Genomic DNA, 23,648 nt, shown 5'->3' on the forward strand with positions numbered 1-23,648 from the left:
ATTGAAGTCCTAGCGTGGTCTCCCCATTTCACTGCATGCATCCAGATGTGCTGACACATTGGCTAGTGGAACTTCTCCAGGCATTTAAAGTCCCTGTCATCACCATCTCTCAGTGCCAAATAGAAGTGCTAAAGACGTCAGCTACCAACAGTCTTTTGTCTGCCCTGCTCTCAGATTGGGTTTTGTTCTTGAAGGCAGGAGCGTGTGTCCTGAACAGTCGCAGCACAATCGACAGTGTTGAGTGTGGGCAAAGGATGGGGGCGACATACAGGCAACAAACATTGTGAGTGTGTGCGCTGCTCTTCTTTTTCTGCAGATTAAATATGGTGACACAGCTACCTCAGAAGGAGTCCTCTTTGCCACTTATTCTGCGCTGATTGGTGAAAGCCAGGCTGGTGGACAGCACAGGACGCGCTTAAAACAGATTTTGGACTGGTGCAGGGAAAACTTTGATGGAGTTGTATCCTTTAAAAAAAAAAACTTAACAAACCAAAACCAAAACTAAAACTGGAGAGAGAAACGAATGGAATGCTTGTGATTGTACTTCACCAAGGAACAAAGAGCGTGTGGCCATCTGAAGTCATTGGGAGCAGCTGTGCTGAGCAGCCTGGTGCCTGCGGTAGATATTTAAATGCTGTAAGGCATGCATCCCCCCAGCTCTTCTCTCCTCCTCTGCAGGCTGCACTGGTGATGGGAGGAGGAGGGGAAGAATGCAGCTGGAATTAACCTTTTCAGCATTCTTCTCCCTCAGCATTACAAGACGTACCTTGGAAGTGAAAGGAGAAGGAGGGGGAAATGACTTTGGGCTCTAAGGACTAAGCAAAACCCAACAGATTTCATGTGGTGCGGGGAGTGAGTCAGTCCTGTTGATACTGGGGCTGGTTTTCAGCTGGTTGGAGGAGGCTGTTGCATTTTCTGTCTGCTCCCATCCTCGGGATGAAAATAAATCTTTTCTCCTTAACTGACATTCTCACCCAGATTGTGTTTGACGAATGCCACAAAGCCAAAAACGCCAGCTCTACTAAAATGGGCAAAGCTGTGCTGGACCTTCAGAACAAACTGCCTCGAGCGAGGGTTGTTTATGCCAGTGCCACAGGTGAGCTGCTCTTGGCACCGTGTGGGGATCATGCGTAAACAGTTGCCGGTCACCTCGGATCTGAAGGATGTCCTTGAGATGAGAGGGCATGTGCTGGGAGTACACCTTCCTGCAAGGAGAGGTGAATGGTGCTGCCGTGCCAGAGGGGAGCCTAGGGTGCTAAAATCTGCCCCAAGCCCCATCACACTACCGTTACTGTGACTTTTTGGCAAGTCAGGCTACTTTCTCTCCAGTTTAACTTGTTCCTGGCCAGCTGTTCGGCTGTATGGTGATGCTTGCCCGCTTAGAGTATGGGAGGCAATATCTGGACAGGTCCTTGGGTCTCCTAAGGCGCAGTGGCAAATGACCATCCTCTGAAGAGTTCACTTGAGTCAGAACTATTGATAACTGCTGTGGTCTTGCTAACAGTGAATTCTGTTCAAACAGGTGCCTCTGAGCCAAAAAACATGATTTACATGAGCCGCCTGGGGATCTGGGGGGAGGGCACCCCTTTCAGAGCATTTGATGAGTTCCTGCATGCAATTGAAAAGAGGTAAGTCGTGTCCACATCCCTTTTCATGTAAATATTTTCATTTCATACTTCATGTAATATTTTCATTTGGGAAATGGGTGCAAAGCCTGAGGACAGTGTCTGAGGGCAGCTTGAGCCAGGAGTGGTGGTGGTTCCAGGGGCACTTACCCAGTGCTGCCTTGTAGCAGAGGCAGGGATTTCACAGCTGTCTTCCTCTCCCAGGGGAGTTGGTGCAATGGAGATCGTGGCAATGGATATGAAGGTCAGTGGAATGTACATTGCCAGGCAGCTCAGTTTCACTGGAGTGACCTTCAGAATCGAGGAGATCCCCCTGGATCAGCAGTACAAGATTGTCTACGACAAGGCAGCGAAGTTGGTGAGCTGGTCCTGCAGCACCGGGGAGAGTGATGTTTAGTCGTGCTTTGGGCATGGGCACCTGCTGTACGGGAGGGCTGGAGGACCATAGATGTGGCCATGACTACAAACTTAGATTGTTCATAAGGAAAAAAAAAAAGAATATGCACGCTCAGCTTATGTAAAAAAAAAAAATAAAATTGTAGGCTTTTTTTGCTTCTATTTAAAAGTTCCATATTTGCAAACCAGAGCTTGCAACATCATACTAATGCAGAAAGGAGAGAATGATCAGTTTGTTCAGCCTAACACAGCAACATAAATACTGATGTTAAATCAGATTCTCAAACCCCAGACTGTTCTAATAACCTCCTGCACAGCAGTAATGCAAATAAACCCAAAGATATTAACTCAGCCTTTCTCGGTATTGTTTGCAGTGGGCAGAGGCCTTGGTGGTGTTCCAGCAGGCAGCCGACTGGATCGGTTTGGAATCTCGGAAATCCTTGTGGGGTCAGTTCTGGTCAGCTCATCAGCGCTTCTTCAAGTATCTCTGCATTGCTGCTAAAGTCCGGCGACTCGTTGAGCTTGCCAAGGAAGAGCTGGCAAAGGATAAGGTGTGGTACCAGAGCCTTGCTGCAGTGGCAGCAGCCATCAGTCTTATGTTAGAAATTATTTTTTTGTAGTCTGCAACCAAAGGGAGTTAATTATTGTTCAGCTTGACTTGAAAGCAATTTCAAACCTCTTTAAGGCTGATTTTCTCTCCTGATAAACCACAATGAAGTGCAGTGTCCAGGTTTCTGAGAACATTCACAGTAAATGATGCTGGGGAGTTAACATGCCTCATCTTCCAAGGCATCACCTTGTTTGTTTATGGTAGATGTGGGCAAGCTGATCTCGAAGGGTATTTTGGGTGATGTTCAGGCTAGAAGAGGTACCAGATCAGAGTCATCCTCTCGTGGTCTGAGCAGAGGTATGGTTTTGGATGCTGAAAGACTGGAGAGATGGTTCTTCATCAGGAGCCCTGCCACAGGCTCAGCACATCTCTGGGACAGGGTTCAGGGGAAATGCCGCTGGGACTGAAATACAATCTCTTGAGCCTGTAGCTGTTTGCCCCGATGCCGGCTGCTGTATACCCTCCCTGACACCTTGCCGTGCCATCCCTTGTGTTTCCCTGCAGTGTATTGTCATCGGCCTGCAGTCCACCGGGGAAGCTCGCACCAGAGAAGTACTGGATGAAAATGATGGGCATCTAAATTGTTTTGTCTCTGCTGCAGAGTGAGTTAAAAATCCCTCTTTTTCTTTGGGGGGGGGTGTGGGGAATGCATGGGAGCCTGGAGGCTGCTAGGGAAAGCCCTTCCCTGGGGCCACTTACCACCTGCACTTCTTGAAAGCAGTTTTATAACTACTTGCGCTGTACAAGCCGTAAATAGAGAGGATGCTTAGTTGGATCCTTGATGCACTGTTTCTTCGGTGTGACTTTATGAGCTAGATCCTGGATTTTGAAGTCTCCTGTGGTCCACATTGCCCAAACAACAGCCTGGTTTGACTCTTAACACATGTAAAACAATTAGCAGGCATAGGAGAGCCAGAAATGTCAGCTCAGGTGTAGCTTGTGTGGGTCTGACTCTGGAAAAATGGGGCTGTTGACTCTGAAGAAATGAGTGAGAGAATCTCATGTAATGACAGAGGCTGGGATGATGATGTGAGGCAGCATCGCTGGAGCAGTGAGAGGAAGGAGTGGTCCGAGGAGTTCAGATTTGCCAGTTTTGGCTTTCAGCCCATGTACAAGGCAGGACCGGTGTCCTGGTTGTGATGCCTTCTTTCTGGCTAAAAGGAGAGTTGGTTGTGCCTGAGGTGAAGCCAGCAGCAGGACCCATGCTACCCTTTCAGCAGGGAATGATGCTTATGCTCCCCCTCATTTCTGTAGCTTTCAAAACACCAGCCCGTCCTGCGAACGTGGCTATTCCTGCCCCGTGGGTGACAAAAACCTGGGACATGGGGATGAGTTGCGTTTCCTCTGTTAGGCAGGTGGCAGGGCTGTTCCTCTTTTCTTTTGAAGTGACTTTTAATGCAGGTAAAAGCAATGAGAAATACCAGAGACGGTACGTGTCCAGCTTCCCTCCCTTACTGATGGGGGGTTTGTGTTGGTCTGTGTTACTCCACTTTCTCCAGACCCTTCCTGAAAAAGAAATACCAGTTTGGTGACAGTGAGCAAGGCAAGTCTAAACAACCGCTTGGATTGATTTAGTCTCTTGGATTGGTTTTCCCGTCACCGAATCCAGAGGAACTGGGCCTAGAGGACTGCATGGTCCCTTGGGGCCTGGCTCAGCTGTCACTGAGCGCACATTCTGCTTGACTCTGTCCCCACTTCTGGAGGCAAGAGCTCTTTGTTCAGCAGCGCTGGCCAGATAACTGAGTGTCTTCTGGCATCTGTTGAGCCTCCAAATGCGGCGTCCTGCTTTTACAGCACTTCAGGGGATTTCTGGAGGGGAGCCTGCTGGGAAGAAGCAGTTGTTTAAACGATGCCGAGAAATGGGGTTAAAAATAAGTGGGTTGGTCAGTGAGTGAATACCAGCCCAACCCTTTGTTTGCAGGGAAGACAGGAGTGCAAGTGGTGCGAAAATGAACCAGATTTCATGGCAGGGAGGTTCCAGACCTGAGAGTAGAGTGAGCGTTGGCATTTTGAGCCCAGGGTCACTGCAGCACACAGGACAAAAGGGCCCGTCCTGGCACAGTGTCATTGCAGTCGCTTAACAGCCAGCACAGGGAGTGGGACCATCTCTGCCTCCTTCAGCCCCTCACACCAAGGGTCTTGGAGCTCCCTCCCTGGTTCCCAAGGCTCCCCTTTTCTCACATGGGCAAGATGTCATGTCCATACCTCTCAGCTGTCGCTTTCAGCGTTTGTTGGTGTTGGGTTTTTGTTGTTTTTTTTGTTTTGTTTTTTTTTTTTTAACCAGAGCTCATTCAGCACTGCCTTCTCATTGCACTGGGGGTTCATCCCCACCCGACATGATCAGCATTTAAGCATTTGCTCTTTTATTTGCAGAACAGCCCACAGAAACATTTATTTCCCACCTCTTCTGATTTTTTTCCGTTCACCTGAACCTGTATCTGAAAAACACTACGTATGTGTGTTTTGTCACTTTTTTTGTGGGCAAGGAGGCCCACGTCCCGTTAACCAGAGGACTTGGCGGAGCACATCTGTCAGACAGCCTGACTGTGATCTCTGCTGTCAGAGCATGGAGAGGGGCTAGGACACTGGGACTTACTGGATTTTTCAGTAGCGATGTAACAGCTTCCCAGTATAGTGTTTCCCATTTAAAACTCCCTCTTAGTTGCTATATAAAGGTCTTGCAACTTTGACGTGCCGTGTGATAGTGCACCGCCCAGGGGCTGTGCTGCTGCCGTTGCAGTGGCTCCCTGGAATAGCCCCGCTGCCTCTGCCAACAGGGAGGCCACGGCAGAGAGCGTTTTTCTCAGCATGACAGTGCTTTGCCTTCCCTCAGCGTGCCCATTTCAAGGCTGAGGATCTGCTGGCGCAGCTCGTGCCCCGACGGCAGAACCCTTTGGTGAGACGCGCTCAGTGCCGGTGGCTGCTGTCCTGGAGAGCCACGCTGTGCCAGCGGCTGGCTGAGCACACGCTGGTAGTTGCTGTGCAGGGTTTACCCCTCTTTTCACGAAATGTGGTGCTATCTCAAATGCACATTGCTACGTGATAACCGGCAGATGTTCCTATTCCTGGTAGCTAGAATAAATTTTGCATCTTACTTTCAGAGGCGTCTTTCTATCACTAATTCAGAAGCACTTTCCTTCAACCAAAAGAAAGAGAGAAAAAGGAACTGGCATTAAAAGAAAACGTAAGAGCACACTCCACTGCCCAGCATCTGACCTCCTGCCTTGCTGCTTCACCCCAGCCACTCAGCTTTTTCTTTTCCTTTTTCCCTTTTCCCTACTTCATGCTTTTTGCTACTCTGCCCTGGTTTCAGTTTGCCCTCCCGCACATCTGCCATCACTCTCTCGCGTCTGGAGGACAGCAGCTCTAGGTCATTCACCCTTCCCTCCCTCTAACTCACTTCCCTGCCCCAGCGTAGGTCCTCGCCTCCACCACTTGCCCAGTAGCTCTCCCCTTTCCCTCAGCCGCTCCCTGGCCTAGACTGGTGGGCAGATTGCACAAGAGTCCTGGCTGCATGTCTGAAGCCCTCTTGCAGCAAGAGGGGTTTCTGCACTACCCCGTATTTTATAGCATGGCAGGTGTCCTGGGGGAGGGGGGCGAAATAATCACTTCCCTGCCAAATTATTGGCTGCGGCTGCAGGTAAGAAGAGTTTGGGGATTTCTCCTCCAGTGGGATGTGGGAAAGGGGGAAAAGGGGGACAGTGGCACTGGCAGACCGTGGAGGTTACCCTGACTGGCTGCTGTTGCAGAGCAGCCTGTGCAAGCTGGTTTGTGAACCCTCTCACGTAGCAGGGGCACGTCCTGCTGTGCTTGGAAGTAAACAACGTCCCGAAACACTGGCACCTTCCCGTGTCCTGCACGTTCCTCTGGAGGCAGTCAGACCTGCGGACTCCTTCCCGAGGAGTTAGCGCTGCTTACAGCCGGCTGCGTGTTCATCCTGATGTGTGCAACTAGCTTCAGCCCTGATAAAGATTGCCTTGTTCTTCCTTTCTCTCTCTTCCTTTCTCTTTCTCTCTCCCTCCCTCCTCCTCTCTCCCTTCCTTCCTAACTGCCGCCCCTCCCCCCCGCCCAAGAGGCTCTGTCTTTCCAAGATCAGCCTTTCATTTGGGGCAATCTCAGCTATTTTGTGATTTCTCCTCCTTTTTCTGAGCTGGCACTTGCTGTTCTGCACCGGTGCACGGGGCTGGGGACTCTCCCTTGACGCCGCTTGCTCTCCCTTGCAGGGAAGCAGAGGGGCCGCTGTGCCAAGGCTCTGAAGGGCATGTGTGACCCTGTGGGTGTCATCAAGATCAGCGATGACAGCAGCACCGACTCCGACATGGGGCTCGACAGTGACTTCAACTCCTCCCCGGAGTCTGTGTTTGAGACAGATGACGTGATCTTTGTTGAGCACACCTTCAATGGCTTCGCGGCTGAGGACAGAAGTAAGCAGAGCAGCGGCGGGGGGTTAGCTCTTGGGGTTAGCTGGGGGGAGCTGGGAACTGGAGTCACTTTGGTGTGGACAGCATTGGCACCCAGTGCATGGGAATGCAACTGGAGGCAGCCACCCACCCCAGCGCCCCGCAAGCGCGGAGGGCGACAGATCAGATATGACCCTTTTGGGGGGGTCTGGCTGAGAGGGTTGGGGAGTCAACGAGCGGATGCGAGGAGACTCTCTTGGTATCTGCTTGGAATGCTGTGCTTGGGACAGCCTTATGATTTTGGCTAGGTCTTACCCGGTGATGGTCAAACTTGGGCTTGTGAGGTTGATTCACGTTAACCTGCTGTGATCAGTGAGCAGGAAGAATTTGCCGTGCGTGCTCCTTTCCCTGCCACAGCAGGGGGAAGCACAGAGGGAATGCACTCCATGCTCAGCAGCATTTATTGCAAGTCAAGGGGTCTGCCTGCTCATCAGCTAGTGCCCCCAGAAGCCCCTGGGGACAACTCCCCCCCCCCATTTGTAATTACCAGGTAACTCTAAACTTCTGCATTTTACGTTGCAGGTAATTTTCACATGCTGCCTTCCCAGAAAGAGATGCATGGCTTGAGAGAAGTAGAACAGGTGGAGAAGATGAAGAAGGACCTCCTAGCAAAAGTAAAAGCACTGGGCAAAGAGCTACCTCTCAATACCTTGGATGAACTGATCAATCACTTTGGGGGCCCAGAGCATGTGGCTGAGGTACTCCTCGTAATCGAGTATATTTCGGGTGGCACTGGGTGACAGGAAAAAAGGGGCCAGCAAAGAAGGTTTCTGCTGGAAGGGCAGGTTTCTCTCCTTCCTTGCGAGCTGAAAAAACTTTCTAAAAGGACTTGCTGTGCCGTGCAGGTGTCTCCCCTCTGACACCCTCTCTCTCTCCTGTGTGGTGTGTGCAGATGACGGGGCGGAAGGGCCGGGTGGTTTGCAGACCAGACGGCTCCGTCATGTTCGAGTCTCGTGCGGAGCAAGGCCTCTCTATAGACCACGTCAACCTGAAGGAGAAGGAGCGTTTCATGAAAGGGGAAAAGGTGAGTCAGGTTCGAGCTGAGGACACCTCCAAACGTCTGCAGGGGAGTGAGTACGCTGGGAGGGGAAGGAGAAGGCAGGGTGACTGCATGGTTGTGCCTTGCCAGCCTCAGGTCCACGAGGCTCTGCAGCTTTCTGTCTGTCTGACCTGCTGGGAGGTGACAGGGAGTACTGGATCCCTTGGCGGGCTGGGGCTGTGGTGACACTTTTGGCTGTCTCTCGAAGCAGTGTTGCAGATGCCCAGGAACCTCACTCTCCTTTTTCTCACTTGTCCTCTCTCTTCCTCAGCTTGTAGCAATAATCTCCGAGGCCTCCAGCTCAGGGATCTCTCTCCAAGCAGACAGACGGGTGAAAAACCAGAAGCGCCGGGTCCACATGACGCTGGAGTTGCCCTGGAGTGCAGACCGGGCCATACAGCAGTTTGGTGAGGGCTGGGGGGTGGTGGCCACTGTCCCCTTCCCCTGAGCATCGTTCAGAGCACGAAGCCATGGGCAGCCCGGGGAAGGAAAGGTGTGCGTGGCCACACGCTTGTGCTGCAGCCAGGGCAGGTGTATTTAGCTTTCTGAGATACAGCACCATGCAGAGCACAGCACTCCCATGCTTTGCCAGGATGGAAATGCAGACACAGAGTAGTTGTGACTGCTTTTATCTTGTGAGGAAGGTTTGTGTTGACTTCAGGAGTGATTTGCCGTGTGGGAAGGGGGGGAACCCTCCCATAGGAGTTAGCATTGTGTCCTTATGAAATGTGCTGAGGTGCCTGGGGATTTCTGTTCCACCCTGGGGGGAGGCTCTGTAGGATGGGGAGGGATGGTTCCTCAGTACCTGAGCACAAAAGACATGACGCACATCTTAGCTCACACTGCGGGGTCACTCCTCTGCTCCGGAGGGTCAAAGCTACAAACTCACCTCTGCCAGCACCAGGGTGCCAAATGCGACTGTGCCTCTGTCCTTTTCCCCCAAAGAGCCATCTCCTTTGAAAACCATCAGGACATGGAAAATTGTTGCGGTGCTCTCACCCCTTACTCTGCTTCCCTTCTTGTACCAGACTGGCTGTACCAACCTCTCCTTTCACCTCTGTGCTCATGTCCCCGTAGGTCGGACGCACCGATCGAACCAGGTTTCTGCTCCAGAGTACGTCTTCCTTATCTCTGAGCTGGCAGGGGAGAGGAGGTTTGCATCCATCGTGGCAAAACGTCTGGAGAGCCTAGTAAGTGCCCCACAGCAGCGAGATTAACGTGTGAGTTCCACACCTTTCTGAAGAGCTGCCGTTTCTGCGTGGCCAGTGTGAACAGTACGGGGGGCTGCATCACCCCTGCCTGAAGGAACTGCTGTTGTGGAATGCAAAAGGATTTTTGCACCCTGGGATTTGGGAAAGGAAATGAAGAAAAATATGTAACTAAGGCATCAGGAGGAGTTTCAGGGAAGCAGAACCCAATTCCAGATGCTGGAATTCCCCCACCTTTACAGGAGCGTACACCCGTCTTATTTCCAGAAAGCTGACGAAATAGTGAAATAATTTGTCTCTGTTTAAGTTTTCTTCACTTCTGATAAATCCCCAAATACTTTGGTAAAGCCTCAATATTCCGGAGGAGCACTGCCTCCCCGCAGCACGTTCTTATCTTGGCCTCTTCTGAGATGCAGCTTTGGCCATCCTTCTCTGGTGGTTTTGCAACAGTGAAAAGTAAGAATATTTTGCTTGGTGTGCCTTCCTTAGGGTGCCTTAACTCACGGAGACCGACGGGCCACCGAATCCCGAGACCTCAGCAAGTACAACTTTGAGAATAAGGTAATTTGGGGCTGCTCTCAGGGTGGCTCAGCCAAGGAGGGGTTGAAGCAGCCGGTGCCTTCAGCGGGAGCCAGAGCCAGGAAGATCATTGCTGGCATCTGCAGGCAGGATCGGTCCTAGCACCCAGCTCCCCGCACCTGCAGCGCTCAGAACTGAATTAATAACCAGCCTTAAGCGCCTCTGCCCGCCCGCCAGTGCTGGCGTAGGGTGCAGGTTCCTCTGCTCTGGTCCCCTGGGCACAGAGAATCCCCCTGCCAGCTCCCCCCTGAGCACAGCCACCAGCTCAGTGGCTTTCCTGGAGGCGATGGTTTTCTCTGTAGTGCCAGCAGAAGTGACTTGCGACTGTTGGGCTGCGTAGGTTTGTCCTGTGCAGGTTTGTCCTGTGCGTGACTCTTGTCTCCTCTCACAGTATGGTGCTAAAGCACTCGACAGGGTTCTGTCCACGATCCTCAACCACATGGAGAACAGGGTTCCTGTGCCCAAGAGCTATGACCGAGGGGAGGCTGCATTTTTCCATGGTGAGAACATCACCAGCTCTGGGGTTTCTGCTGCGTCTTGCTGACCGGGTGGGTCTCAGGTTGGGTGGTGCCTGAAGAACCGAGCAGAAGGTCGGGAGAGGGAACGGTACCTCTGGCTTAGCAGCTCATTAGTGAGTGGGGCAATTGGCCACCCAGATGTACGTCACGCTGCCAGGTGTTGGGGGTGGAAGAGTCTGGGAGAGGCTTAGCTGCAAAATAGTGGGCGCAGCTGGAGCGGCAGCAGCCCTGCAGGACTGCTAAATTGCTAAAAAAAACCTAAAATGCACGAGCTGCCTTCTGCCATTCCAGAAATGAAGCAAGGTCTCATCTCCGTGGGGATCTGCTGCAATCAGATGAAGTATGGCACTGTCTCGGTGGAGAAGGGTATGTGTCAAGCCTTTCCTGCCCAGAGCAGGGGGGAAATGAGAAAGGTGGGGGTGTGGTGGCCCACCCAGTCGTCTGCACGGGAGCACAGCCCTGAGGGGGCTGCTGTGCAGCTGGGGCAGGATGTGTGCTTTGAGGGGAAGGTCTTGCTGGGATTAGCTGGCAGTGCAGATCCCGCTTCCCTGCAGCAGCCTGGCAGCTGACCGCAGCCTGGAGGAACAGCCCTGGGGCTGCTCCCTTGTGCTGGAGTGCTGGGCTGCCGTGGGGAAGGGACACTGGGTGGCTCTCTGCGGGAGTGTGCTGCTGGCTTCCGTGCCCAGCTGTGTCTTGTTCCCTGACCCACCGCGTTTTTGCAGACTGTTCCATCACCAAGTTCCTGAACCGCATCCTGGGTCTGGAGGTGGACAAGCAGAACATGCTCTTCCAGTATTTTTCTGACACCTTTGACTATCTGATTGAAAAGGACAAGAAGGAGGGCAAATACGACATGGGCATTCTAGGTACTGAGAAAAAGAGGTGGCCAGACCTCTCCCTCCCGCACCCCTGCAGTTCCCTGTTCCTCCCTGTGCTGATTGATGGCAGTTCCACGGCCATCCCAGGCACTGCGGTGTCCCCACACAGCACAGATCTTAAAGATTCTTGCAGGGAGGGGAGGTGGGACGGGAAGATGTATCTTACAGCAGTCTTTTCTCCTTCTACAGATTTAGCCCCAGGAGTGGATGAGATCTACGAGGAGAGCAAGGAGGTCTTCCTGACCCCTGGACACCCGCAGGATGGGCAGGTCGTGTTTTATAAGGTAGGCAGCCTGCACAGCTGTGTCTGCAGTCCAGTCTTCTCCAGTGCTTCCCAGTCAGGCTGTGGGTCCTTCCCCCTGTCCTGTGGCTTTGTGTCATGTTTGTGTGGCATCTGCCTCGGTCATCAGCAGGTGCCTGATGCTGGGAGTTTGTGTTGAGGGTGGGATTTGTGAGACAGACAGCGATGCACTTGTCCTGCCCCCTGAAGTTACAGAATCACTCTGTCTGTCCCTGTTTAGATCAGTGTTGACAGAGGCTTAAAGTGGGAGGAAGCTTATGAGAAGTCACTCAAACTCACAGGATCCTTCGATGGGTTCTACCTCTCCTACAAGGTAGGTCCCTGGGCTCTGCCCAGGTGTCCCCCTCAGCTTGGAGGGTGACTCCAATGGGAGAAGGTCTGCCATGGCTTTAAGAGGTCTGTGTCTGACTTCTTGCTGGAGGCTGGGAGATGCCTCCGAGAACCTCCATCCTGGAAGAAAGGGGGTTAGTTCAGGGAAATACGGGCTTGGGAGAGAGGCTGTGACTGTAACCATCAGCTCTACCCCGACAGATGCGAGGCTACAAACACACCTGTCTGCTGGCTGAGCAGAGCCGTGGCAAGAACTTCATCCTCTACAAGCCAAATATTGGGAAGCAAAGCCAGCCTGAGAGCCTGGACAGTCTGCAGAAGAAGTACCGGCGGGTAGGTGGGAGCTGCAGCCCTTCAACGTGGGGAGAGGGAAAAGCCTCCTCTGGGCAGCTTTGGCTTTGCAAGGACATTTACTGTAACCCCCTCACGGCTCCTTGTAGCCCTGGCTTGGGCAGAGATAGTGGTAGCACCCAGGTGTTCTGACAACCAGCCCTGGATTTCAAGTCTCAGCTGCATGTTAGATGGTGGAAAATCTCTAATCTCTGTGGTTCTTCTGCAGGTGCTGCCTGAGGAAGCCAAGGAGCACTGGGAGAGCAGTTACCGCTTCTCCTTGAAGAACTGTAACCATGCTGCCTGGTAAGGCACCTGCAGCCCCCGCTGTCCTGCCCTCCCCACGGCAGAGCTGGTGCTGGGGAGAGGGTCCCTGGCTGCACCAGGGGGGCTGTGGGTGGGGAATCCTGCTCTGCCGTGGGAGCCCGTGCTGATTCGGGTGGGTTTCTTCCATTGGAACTGAAGGAACAGGAGCTGTAAGCTGATCCAGGAGGGGAAGGAGTGCTTCCAGGGCATGCGCCTGCGTCACTACTACATGTTGTGTGGGGCCCTGCTGCGGGTCTGGAGCAAGATCGCCAGCATCATGGCAGACATCACCAACACCAGCTACCTGCAGATCGTCCGCCTCAAGACCAAGGAGAAGAAGAAACAAGTTGGTGGGTGAAGTGCCGGGAAGGGGAGCAGGATGTTTTAGAAGGAGGAAGGGGCCCAACTACCCAGTGCTAAGATTCCCTTCCTCAAAGGGTGTGTTCTATCCTGGAAGCACCCACTGCTTAGGTGACCCCACGGGAAGGGAGGGGAGCTGGGGATGCCCTGATATGTTTGGGCACACTGGGCTGTCCCCTCTGTGCCCGTGTGAAGTGGTGCTGCTGCTGTCCGCTGCGAGCCTGCGGTGGAGCTGCTTTTGCTGTGGTTGCTCTGCAGCCTGGCTGAGAGGCAGACCAAGCTTGACAAAACGAGCCCTGGTGCTGCTGCCCATCCCTCTGTCCCCACAGTGCCCCGTCCCTTCCCGAAGTGCTGTGGGAACTGATGCACATTCCTTCTCTAGGGATAAAGATCCCCGAGAGCTGTGTCCAGAAGGTGCTGGAGGAGCTGAAGCAGATGGACGAGAACGTGAAGCGAAAGCACAGCCGACTCCTCCAGGCCCAAGAGCAGAGCTCGCAGTTCTCCCTGCCGCTGCACATCCTGCCACAGCCCCTGGACCTCACTCAGATGGGGCCCGGGGTCCCCCTGCCCAGGCACCCCCTGTGCCAGGATGAGATCCTGGACTTGACCTACAGCCCTCCCAGCAACAGCATTCCCGACGTGGCGATGAACCCAGAGCACGGTGCGTTGTGCTTCCCCTCGGAGCCCGTTCTCCAACCACACCAGCAGCACAGATTACCCTTTGGCTTCAGTCACCCTTCTGCCTTCCAGAGCCCGGCCCCTGTCCTGGAGGGAAACGTGCCTCTGAGCTCCTCGCTGCATGAACACCTGCCTCTGTCTCACCCAGGACCCCTGCAGGCGCTGCAGCAACAGCAGCAGCAGCAGCAGGAAGATTTTGCCCAAGAGGATGGGAATATCAACTTTAGAGAGATCCTGGAGGACATGCTAAGGACGTTAAATGGGCCCCCCCAGGAGCGCCAGAGTGTGATCCAGTTCAGTGGGCCTTTCCCAGACTTCTGAAAGTCAGCTGGGCACACCGGGTGATGCTTGCCCACTGTGGATCCATATCCTTTGGTGCAGAGGTGAGAGCTGGGGAGCCCCGGCTTTTCTACTGGTTTGGACTGATCCTTTTCTGTTTTTGAGGGAAGAAAAAAAAAACAAAACCCAACAACCTATAGTTCCTTAAAGCAAAGTTTATTTATATATAATATACAGTCAGGCACGTATAGATTTGTATATAACATGCGCTTGGGGGGAGTTGAGTGCTGCCAAGTTCAGCTGCTCTGGACCGATGGTCTCTGCTGTGGTGGAGTCCTGCTCAAAGGTCAGTGCCCGTGTAGGGCTGAGGAGAGACGCCCCCTCCTCTGTGCCCATCCCCCTGCAGACTACTGAGTTTCCGAGCTGGGTCGTGCCTTCCCCAGCCCTCCAACCTCCAGCAGCTGCTGCCCCCCGAGCTGGGCAGGGGGCACGGCTGGTCTCTAGAGTGACCTGGTCTGTTACTGAAGGGTGACAGCCCGGTTCCCCCGAGAGCTGGCTGACCAAACTGTATCCGCATCGGCTGCTGCCAGCTTTCCCTTGGGATGCCCCGGCCCTGCTGCGGACCTCGAGGCTGCTCTGGAGGGCTGGCTTTGAAGGAAGGGGTGAAGGGGGGTGCTGTCCCAGAGGAGCTGGGAGCCACGGAGCTGGTGTATCCCTCTGTGCGGGGCTGAGCAAAGCAAAACTGGCTGTGCCTGCTCTGCCCTTCCTGGGGAGGACACTTCTGGGGCTGCCCAAGCTCTGCGGGAGAGGGCAGGAGCTGGCTGCACCCACCCCCCTGTTTGTCAGTGTGGTGACAGAGCTGGGGACTTTGTCAGAACTCAGCCACACGAGGACCTGGGGGGGGTTTCCCCGGAGCAGAAGGGCCGCGTGTCCCATCAGCCTGTCCTGCACTTTAGCCTTGCCAGCTCGCCGTGGCCGGCCGTGCTTTGCCCAGCTTGTTGCTGTTGCATGTTGTCCTTTCAGCTGGCCGCCTCGCTGGCCCTGCTCCATCGGGCTTGTCCTTGGCTGGGCCACGGACACAGCCCTGGGTGGCTGGACCTGGGCGACCCAGCCCTGCCCACCACTGACCTCGGGGACAGCTGCTCCCAGGCCCCAGAAGGGACGAGTTCCCCAGTGAGCACTGGGGATGGGCCGTGTCCCTGCTCATGCTGCAAATCCAACCTCCGATACCAAAGAGCAAAGGTCCGCTTTGCAAAGCACTGCCCCAAACAACCCACCAGCCTTTGGCCGGGAGCGGCTGGGCGAGCTGCCTCCTCTCCAGGACAGAGGTGGCCTCCAGCCACCACTGCCACCATCCCAAATCCAGCAGCGTCTTCGTCCCGGGGAAACTTTTGTTTTCTCTCTTTTAATCTAAGGAGTCTGGCAGGCAGCTGCCTGCTGGCAGGGATGCTCCAGGCCTGGCAGCACCTCTGCCACCCTCCCCTCTGCTCTGTTCCTTTTCTCTGCCTTGAGTCATCGAGGCATTTTCTAGAAGTGGCACCAGGATGTTCTCAGGGGAACGATGGGACGCCTTCCCCGGCTGGCCCGGCCGTCTCCAGGGAGGGCCTGGGGCAGGGGGTGCAGCGAGGACAGGCCTTTGCTGGAGTCCCCCGTGCCCTGGCAGGTCACTCTTGAGGGTGCTGGAGCTGTACAGTGTCTGGTGGGGTCCCCTCGCCTTGACCCCCGTCATGCCCACCTGCCAGGGCTTGGGGACCAGCCAGGCACCCCCTTTGCTGTTGAGAAGTGCTTTGGGTCGGTGTCTGCAGCGTTTGTGCTTCTGCTGAGACAGGAACCGTCTTCCCTGTCACATGGAGACCGTGGAGCTGCACGTCTGGGCTTGTGTTTGAGGTTGCTCTGGTCCCTGCTTTTCCTTTCGGGGGCTTGTCCTTACCCCCCACCCTCCCCAGCTGGCATCTGCCTCCCACCAGCCCACCTGGCCAGTGGCAGCCCTGCAGCCAGGGCAGCTCGGGGGTGCGTTTCACTGCATGCAAGGAAACCTCTTTACCTCAAAGTAAACACCAAAGATGGGGCGCCCCTGCATACCCCCGTGCTGCTGCCCGGAGAGGTTTCTGCTTTTCCTGCAGCTTTGCTTGCTTCTTGCCCAGGGATCGCCGCTTGCTCGGGGTGCCGCAACAGCCTTTTTCCTGGTCCGGAACAGAGCAAGGCTCTCCCCTTCCCCAGACCCTCCTCTATTTAAAAGCTGTCCCAGTCCACACCACTCGTGGCGAGGCCCTGGCTTCGCTCGCGTCCTGGTTTGTTTGCTCAGTGCTCGCTGAATTGTCAGCGAGGAGAGAGAAAAAGATGCCAGGAAAAACCCATTTCAGAGAGGCTTAAACTCAGGAATAGCCAGGAGGATTTCTCCTGCTAGGCACGCTCCGCCAGCCACTTCGCCGCCGTCACCCGGAACCCTGCCTGGTGGCTTTGACATTAATTTTAAAATATATGCAATTCTCCCTCCTTGATCTCTGGAAAGACAGAGAGCACCTTCAAAGAAGCCCTTCCCTGCCCCGATCCTGTGTTTTTGTCAGGGTTAATAATATGTAACAATATCTTTTAACTAAATTATTATGCATTTGTCCTACTGATTGTATGTATTTTTAAATGAGTCCCTTTTTTTCTTCCCTTACACCTTTTTGTTAGCACTTTTTAATCCGCTTGTTGTTTGCCTTTGTTTTTCTATGTGTATTTATAATTAATTGAGATGTATATATGTAAAGAAATTTTTTTAGAATATGTGCCTTTGACTAATAATTCTTGAATTTTCTACTTGCCTCAGAAAGATAATTTTTCATTCTGCTCAGTAAAAATGGAAAGGAAGCCACATACGAGAATTTTTTAAGTCCCAGCTCTCTGTCTGTCTGTCCGTCTGTCCAGACCTGCCCCAGGATCCCATCTGGGACTCGGATCAGGAATCTGAGAACCAGGGTCCTACTGGCAGCTGGAGTTCACCTCCTGTGTCACCAGCAGCTCGGTGGCAGTTGAGGGCTGCTGTCCCCAACCATCATCCCCTTCTCCCAAGGATGAGCCAGGCAGGGGTCACGCAGAGGATCCTCCCTGGAGCCAGCGCTGGCCTTCAGTGCGGCGGCTCCCTCCGGCTCTGCTGGGCAAACAGATAAAGGAGCCACTGTCCAGGCGTGTTTGTCCAAGCTGCTGTGGCGCCGGGACATCTCACCCAGGCACTGCCAGCCCCGCTCTGTCCCTGTGGGTGGTGGGATGCGGGGGGAGCCATTGGTACCTCGCTTTGTGTGGCCGTGCAGCATGTGCTGCTGGTGGAGCTCAGGGCAAGACCGCGTGGGCCGGCTTCCCCAGACCAGCCCACCGATCCTGGGGGGGTCCAGCCGACCTGTTGGCAGGCACATGGTAGGGGACTAGACTTGTGGGGGGACCCCAGCAAGGATCCAGGGGATCTTCCCCACTCCACCTTGGCCCAGCATCGAGGACAGGGCTCCCCGGGGTGGTTGGAGGCTGTGGGCGTTAAGGGGAGACCCAGCAGCTCCCCCAGACCCTGAGGAAAAGAGGCAAGGTAGCACTCCAGCACCACAGATCACGTGTAAAACATGAGCTCTCCCTGCCCACGGGAGACAGTGGCCTCGGCCAGACAAGGCTGCACCTTTGCAAGCACCAACAAGCTGCAGCTGAGCCTTCCCGAGGACGAGGGATGACCTGGTGCACCCGTGGTCCCACATGCTGCAGTCAGACATGTCTCCAGCTACATGAGGTTCTTGCCGTGTCCCAACACGACTTGGTGGTGTTTTGCAGCAATTGCTTCTGGCCGTGGCTTGCGCCATGGCTGGAACCATCCCCTTTGCTGCCCTGCCAGGGCTATCCAGGCCAGGGCTGTGCTGCTGAGCACCCAGACTTTGCCCACAGTCTGTGTTTAGAGAAAACCAACGCAATTGCCTCAGCAAGGCACCTGCCTGTTAGTTGAGGGCGAGGAGGGAGCCCAGCTGCAGTCCCAGAGGCGATACACACCTTCCCCCTCCTCTGGCTTTCCATCAGGAGCACCGGCTGACCCAGGATTTGTGTGCAATTTGCCCCTCGGCACTAATAAGGATTATCCCTGCTGGGCTCAGGAAGGGCTCAGGAAGTTGTGTAAGGTCTTAGCTCCCCTGCAAAGCTCTGTGTTCTCACGGGGAGCAGCACAAACAAACCCAGCCCCATCCACCACTCCATTTCACACCTGGACAGAACCAACCAGTCACTTCTAACACATTTATTGCAAAGGGACACCTGGTGCTGCTCTACGCCTGTAGAAAAGGGCTGCCCAGCAGCAGCCACCGGCCCTGAGAAGTCACCTTCCAGCGGGTGCACGCCAGATCGTCAGGTCTGCCTCACCAGCAAGCTGGCTTGAAGACAGACCGTCATTGGGGCTGGATGAGGAGGCTCCACAGGTAGCAGGAGGGCCGGTGCTGGGGTGAAGGGACAGTGCAGCGGCGACATGAGCAGATCTACAAGTAGGCAGGCAGGTCCTTTTCAATCACCTGCAAGAACAAAGGGAGCACTGTGCTATGAGAACGTCACTGCCCCAAGAACGTACCCGAAGCCCCTTCCATCCTACCCCAGAAGGAGCGCTTGGAACCATGCACCCGCCCTTCCCTGGAGCCATAGAGCACAGGAGCGCCTTCTCTCCCCCAGCCAAAGGAGGAAGAGAGCCAAGACACAGCAGCGGAGCCTGCCCTGGAGCAGTGCTCAGCCCCAGCACCGCTGCATTTCTCCACAGATGCAATCTGACTAATAATTTAACTAATAATGGGATCCACAGAGAGCGGCTGGTGCGCTTCTGTGGGTCAGGCAGAGCTGTAACACCAGCCATGCTAGCGGCAGACTTACATAGGGATCCTCCATCGGACTGTACCTCTTCACCACTTGGCCCTCCCGGTTAATGAGGAACTGTGGAAGGGAAACAACACCCAGGTAAGTCCAGCTGTAACATGGGGCTCTGCAGCCCTGCGAGCAGCAGAACAGCCCAGGGAGCTGGTTATGGTGGGGGTCTGGCTGTGGTAGACCCTGTCTGCAGAGCTGGAGCCCCTGGCAGACCTGCTCCCCACCTCAGCTGGTTACTGCCTCTCTGGGACAGGGCTCGAGATAACCAGGCTAGAGGGCCATAGCGGTCTCCCGTCACAGAGACCCGGGCAGCGCAGGAGCCCCTCAAGATGCTCTGCCCCCAACATGCAGGATAACCACACAGAGCAGAGCCTGTGCATGAGGATCCCTCCTCCCTGCAACATCTTGGGGACTCCCTGCACCCCCCAGCAGGTGCAGCCTGGGAGAAGGCAGCTGTATCCTACCTTCGTGAAGTTCCATTTTATTGCACTAGATGAAAAACAAACAAACAAAAAAAAGAAACAGAAGTGAGATTTTGGCTGGAAAAAAAAAAGCCCTTCCCCTTGCCACAGCCAAGCCGCCCACTCAGCTGGAGTGGCCCAGAGCTGACCCCCCCCCCCCCCCCCCGCCTGTCATGGGGCTGGGGCTTTTGGTGGCTCCCCCATCCCCCACTCACTTGCCCAGGGTGCCTCTTCCTTTGGGCTGCTCCTTCATCCATTTCCAGAGCGGGTGGGCATCGTCCCCGTTGACGTCGATCTTGCTGTACATGTCAAACTTCACACCGTAGCCTTCGGCAAAGGCCTTAATCTGAGCGTCGTCCCCGGGTTCCTGGTGAAAGCCACGGAGGGGGCCCCCTGAGCAGCCCCGCAGCCAAGCGGCCCCCTCACCCCGCTCCCCCACGTACCTGTTTTCCAAACTGGTTGCAGGGAAAACCCAGGATGCGTAAACCCCTCTCAGCGTATCGGGCGTGCAGGTCAACAAGCTGAGTGTAGTTTACAGCGGTTTTGCCTCATTTGGAAGCCACGTTGGTGATGATGCAGACGCAGCCCCTGGGGAGGGGGGTCAGTCGGGTGCTGCTCTCCCGGGTTACGCAATTGCGCCCATTGCGGCTCGGTGACCCGCACCGTGGCCTGCCGAGCCGTTCCCCTCCCCCCGGGCCCCGCGGCGCCCAGCCCCCCTCCCTACCGGTACTTCTCCAAGGACACGTCGGTGCCGTCGATGTCTCGGGCGTGGAAGTCATAGATGGCCTTGGCCGAGCGCCAATCCTCCGCCTGGGCACACTGCGGGGCGCCGGGAGCCGCCGTCAGCGACCCCCGCAGCCCCGACGGCCCCGGGGCGGCCCCCACCGCCCCCGGCCCCAGGGCAGGCCCCGCACTGGCGGCCCCGCGGCCTTGGTTGCCCCGGGGGAGCCCGCACCCCCGTCCGCCCCGCACCCCCCGGCCCAGCGAGGCCTCAGCCCCCGCCGCCCACCCTGGCCGCCCCACGGGAGCCCGCCCCGGGCCGGGCCGCCCCACCGGGCCGCGCTCACCATGCTCCGGGCCGGGCCCTGCACCACCGCTGCCCCCCAGCGCAGTGCCCGCCGCAGCGCCCGCGCCCATCCCATGGCGCCCCGCCGCCCCCAGCCCCTCAGCCAATCGGCGCCCCGGGAGCCCCGCCCTTCCCGGTGCGCAGCCAGTCAACGCGCAAGGAGGCGTGCCCGGCAGGGTGATGGATGGGAAGCTGACCAATGGAAGAGCGAGGTGGGCGGGGTGGCCGCGGCGAGGTCGCGGGGGGGCGGGCGAAACCACGGGAGCGGGGGGGGTAGGGATGGACCGAGCGGCGGGGCCGGCCGCCGGGCGCTGCAGACCGGCTCCCTCGCGGCCGCGGCGGCCCTGCTGGTCTGTGCGCGGCCGCGGCCTGTTCGGGCTGGGGCACAGGCGGGCGGGGATCCGGCGCGGCTGCGGGAGGGGGAGGCGCTGCCCCCCGCACCGAGCAGGCGGTGGGGTCGGCCGGCAGCGGACTGCAGCTCCCAGGAGCCCCCGCGGCCGAGGCCCCCGCGGCCGCCCCGGCGCCGCCTGTGGCCGCCTGCGCAGGCCCGAGGCGGGCGGCCGGCGGGGGCCTGGGGCGGTGTGGGCCGGGCGGGCGCCATGGACGACGAGGAGGAGACGTACCGGCTGTGGAAGATCCGTAAGACCATCATGCAGCTCTGCCACGACCGGGGCTACCTGGTGACCCAGGACGAGCTGGACCAGACGCTGGAGGAGTTCAAGGCGCAGTTCGGGGACAAGCCCAGCGAGGGCCGGCCCCGGCGGACCGACCTGACGGTGCTGGTGGCGCACAACGACGATCCCACCGACCAGATGTTCGTCTTCTTCCCCGGTGAGCGGGGCCCGGCGCCGGGCCGTGGCCTGGGGGGGTGGGGGGTGCTGTGGGCTGTGGGGGGCTCTGGGAGGGCCCTGGGTGACGCCGGGGCCGCCTCCTTTCCCAGAGGAGCCCAAGGTGGGAATAAAGACCATCAAGATGTACTGCCAGAGGATGCAGGAGGAGAACATCACCAGGGCGCTGATCGTGGTGCAGCAGGGCATGACCCCGTCGGCGAAGCAGGTACCCGGGGCCGTGGGGGAGGCCGCCCCTGCACCACAGGGCTGCTGTGGGCCACAGGTGCTCCATCTGTCTGTCTGTCAGTGCTGCTTGAGGTAGATAAAAGCCTAAACTTTCCTTCCCGATACTTGCTAAAGCCTGTTGTACCTTGATACAGGCACTTGCTTAACACCCAGGTGTGTATTGCCGGAACAGGTGGTTCTGGTTCCAGTGAACAGGTGGGAGCAGGAGGTGCCTGAGAGAAAAGGGAGTATTTGCCAGCAGTCAGGAACTCCGTATGCTCTTTGCCTGCATAGCTGTAGCTGTGTGAGCGCAAGCGTAGCCATCCCACGCTTGCAGTAACGGTTTTGTTGAGGAGCAGATCTGGGCACAGGCAGGGCTGTCCCGGAGTGGCGCTGCCCTCTGACAGTCCTCTCCCTTTCCAGTCCCTGGTGGATATGGCTCCCAAATACATCCTGGAGCAGTTCCTGCAGCAAGAGCTTCTTATCAACATCACAGAACACGAGGTGAGCAGTGTCGTGTCGGGCGGTGGACTGAGGGCGGGATGCTCAGTCTTTTGTGCTGAGCTGTGGCTTGGGCAGCTCCCGAGACCTCTCAGTTGGAAGGCCGGGCTAAGTGACACAGTCCTGGGTTTCTTTCTTACAAATGCGTTGCTCTTCCCAATGCTGTGAAGAGCCAGTTGCTTTCTAATCTTAGTCTCTCTCCCTTGTTGTTTACAGTTGGTCCCAGAGCATGTTGTCATGACAAAGGAAGAAGTAACTGAGTTACTGGCCAGATAGTATCCTTTGTTTGTTCCTTCCCTTCCTGCTTGGGTGTGATGCACGCTTGCTTTGGGCTGAAAATGAATACATCTGCATGTGATGGTTTATTACTTTGTTCCATGAGTTGTGCTAATGAACGGGCACCTGGGCCCATCTGCTGGAGGAGCTTCTCCTTGACTCCCTGTGCAGTAAGCTGAGGGAGAACCAGCTCCCAAGGATACAAGCTGGGGATCCTGTGGCCCGGTACTTCGGAATAAAACGTGGTCAGGTAAGAGAGAAATAGACTCAGGCAACAGTTCCCTGTGGGCAGGGCAAGAAGGGGAGCTCCCTCGCAGTATTTCAGAACTCTTGGAGACAGGAAAGATGTCTCTTTCAAATGTAAAAGCTGTTGTGGGTCAGACACAGATGCATGCACGCTGAGCAAGCTTGGCTGCCTGCTGAACCAGCTGGTAACAGGCAGCAGATGTGACGCCAGCCCCATGCTCTGTGATCTCCCCCTCCTCTCATGCTGGAGGCTGGCACTTCCGTGCTATGCAGGGAGCTCAGCGCTGGCCATCTCTGTGGCTGCCGAGTGCCACGGCTTTGCAGCCACGTCATCCGGGTGTGAGCGCCTGCCTGTGTCGGACAGAGAGCCCCACAGGGGAGACTCGCCACCAGCTTCTCTCCCTCATGAGTTCCTTCTGTTGGCCTCCTAGGTAGTGAAGATCATAAGACCGAGTGAAACTGCAGGCCGGTACATCACCTACAGGCTGGTGCAGTGATCTGGAGCGCTGGGTAAGGCAGAGCACGAAACCCTGTGGCTAGCGGAGAGCTTTGGGCGGTAGTGCCTGAGACTTAGGCTGGAGCTTTCCAGGGTTGACTTGAAGCAAACGGCCTCCAGGAAAAGGCGATCTTAGAGCTTTAAATTGTTCATGGAGGGAACTTCTTTAACTCCTAGGTTAGAGGACAGACCAGATCAAGGCTTACCTGGTTACGTGCCTCGGTGTCTGCCCTGCAGGATGTGCCTGTCAGTGTTCAGGCCGTTCGTGGGGCTTGGCCTTGAGAGCAGTCTGCTGAGCGAGGCGTCGGGGGATTCACATCCCGAGTTCTGTTTCTTCCAGGTGTGGAAGAGTTGTGTGACAACTGCCGATCCTCCCATCCACTGGTGATTCACAGACACTCTGAGATGTCTGCCTTTCCCTAGATGGCCAAGAAAATGCTCTTTCCTTGTTGCCTTTATGCAGTCGTGTTACTTGGCCTCATCCCTTTGTTTTCCAGCATGGACTTTGCTGTAACTCCTTAGTTGTCATTAAGGACTCAAGCCATGGAAGTAACCTGAAGCAACAGAAGCGTGCAGAGTAGAAGCGAGTGGAAAAAGACCTTTGCTTTCCTATTTTATTTTATAGGAACTTATTTTTAATAAAGATTTGTACTCTGGCTTTTCCTCACTGTTGTTGTATTTCTCAGCCTCTCGCTGTAGCAAAGCCTTCTAGACTTTGCGAGTCCCTGTGTTACGGACTCTCCATCACGGCTGAGCCAAGCGCCCACCCTGCGGAGCTCTGGCCCAG

The 23,648-nt window shown here is 55.9% G+C and overlaps 3 protein-coding genes across 9 annotated transcripts in view; 2 read left to right on the top strand and 1 right to left on the bottom strand.

The window, feature by feature from the left end:
- The window catches only part of SBNO2 (strawberry notch homolog 2), a 65,984-nt gene extending 49,227 nt beyond the window's left edge, over positions 1-16,757 (top strand). For 4 of the 6 annotated variants that reach the window (XM_055708086.1, XM_005433928.4, XM_027797818.2 and 1 more), the window contains 22 exons: positions 317-460; positions 979-1,096; positions 1,523-1,628; positions 1,830-1,983; positions 2,396-2,572; positions 3,136-3,233; positions 5,733-5,815; positions 6,855-7,055; positions 7,614-7,789; positions 7,984-8,115; positions 8,402-8,537; positions 9,208-9,320; positions 9,828-9,899; positions 10,309-10,417; positions 10,727-10,801; positions 11,158-11,301; positions 11,503-11,597; positions 11,835-11,927; positions 12,146-12,277; positions 12,504-12,580; positions 12,740-12,930; positions 13,323-16,757. In XM_055708086.1, the coding sequence (XP_055564061.1) occupies positions 317-460; positions 979-1,096; positions 1,523-1,628; positions 1,830-1,983; positions 2,396-2,572; positions 3,136-3,233; positions 5,733-5,815; positions 6,855-7,055; positions 7,614-7,789; positions 7,984-8,115; positions 8,402-8,537; positions 9,208-9,320; positions 9,828-9,899; positions 10,309-10,417; positions 10,727-10,801; positions 11,158-11,301; positions 11,503-11,597; positions 11,835-11,927; positions 12,146-12,277; positions 12,504-12,580; positions 12,740-12,930; positions 13,323-13,939 (3,243 nt within the window). In that variant the 3' untranslated portion in view covers positions 13,940-16,757. The remainder of the gene's footprint in view (positions 1-316; positions 461-978; positions 1,097-1,522; positions 1,629-1,829; positions 1,984-2,395; positions 2,573-3,135; positions 3,234-5,732; positions 5,816-6,854; positions 7,056-7,613; positions 7,790-7,983; positions 8,116-8,401; positions 8,538-9,207; positions 9,321-9,827; positions 9,900-10,308; positions 10,418-10,726; positions 10,802-11,157; positions 11,302-11,502; positions 11,598-11,834; positions 11,928-12,145; positions 12,278-12,503; positions 12,581-12,739; positions 12,931-13,322) is intronic. The other 2 variants (XM_055708088.1, XM_055708089.1) reach the window with 2 other exon arrangements.
- A 1,377-nt stretch (positions 16,758-18,134) lies between these two features.
- GPX4 (glutathione peroxidase 4) lies at positions 18,135-20,431 on the bottom strand. Its single transcript, XM_055708098.1, has 7 exons — positions 20,289-20,431; positions 19,946-20,040; positions 19,665-19,809; positions 19,437-19,588; positions 19,225-19,249; positions 18,767-18,826; positions 18,135-18,417 (listed from the first exon to the last, which is right to left on the bottom strand). The coding sequence occupies exons 1-7, from the start codon at positions 20,361-20,363 to the stop codon at positions 18,385-18,387; spliced, it is 585 nt and encodes a 194-aa protein (XP_055564073.1). The 5' UTR covers positions 20,364-20,431; the 3' UTR covers positions 18,135-18,384.
- Positions 20,432-20,816: 385 nt separating this feature from the next.
- On the top strand, positions 20,817-23,517 carry POLR2E (RNA polymerase II, I and III subunit E). 2 transcript variants are annotated; one of them, XM_055708097.1, is made up of 7 exons: positions 20,817-21,118; positions 21,228-21,343; positions 21,766-21,846; positions 22,060-22,118; positions 22,291-22,369; positions 22,797-22,875; positions 23,359-23,517. In XM_055708097.1, the coding sequence occupies exons 1-6, from the start codon at positions 20,887-20,889 to the stop codon at positions 22,860-22,862; spliced, it is 633 nt and encodes a 210-aa protein (XP_055564072.1). In that variant the 5' UTR covers positions 20,817-20,886; the 3' UTR covers positions 22,863-22,875; positions 23,359-23,517. The 2 variants fall into 2 exon arrangements, with proteins under 2 accessions (XP_055564072.1, XP_055564071.1); XM_055708096.1 differs by having other exon boundaries at positions 20,819-21,118; positions 23,202-23,517.
- The last annotated feature ends 131 nt before the right edge of the window (positions 23,518-23,648 follow it).

The sequence above is a fragment of the Falco cherrug genome, chromosome 4 (genome assembly GCF_023634085.1).
Source record: "Falco cherrug isolate bFalChe1 chromosome 4, bFalChe1.pri, whole genome shotgun sequence".
In the NCBI taxonomy this organism is placed as follows: domain Eukaryota; kingdom Metazoa; phylum Chordata; class Aves; order Falconiformes; family Falconidae; genus Falco; species Falco cherrug.

What these genes read in the sequence shown, in the direction of transcription:
- POLR2E (XM_055708097.1), top strand. Translation starts at nt 20,887, where the DNA reads ATGGACGACGAGGAGGAGACGTACCGGCTGTGGAAGATCCGTAAGACC. An exon ending in TGACCCCGTCGGCGAAGCAG is followed by an intron (nt 21,344 to 21,765) that starts GTACCCGGGGCC and finishes CTCCCTTTCCAG; the next exon opens with TCCCTGGTGGATATGGCTCC. An exon ending in TCAACATCACAGAACACGAG is followed by an intron (nt 21,847 to 22,059) that starts GTGAGCAGTGTC and finishes TGTTGTTTACAG; the next exon opens with TTGGTCCCAGAGCATGTTGT.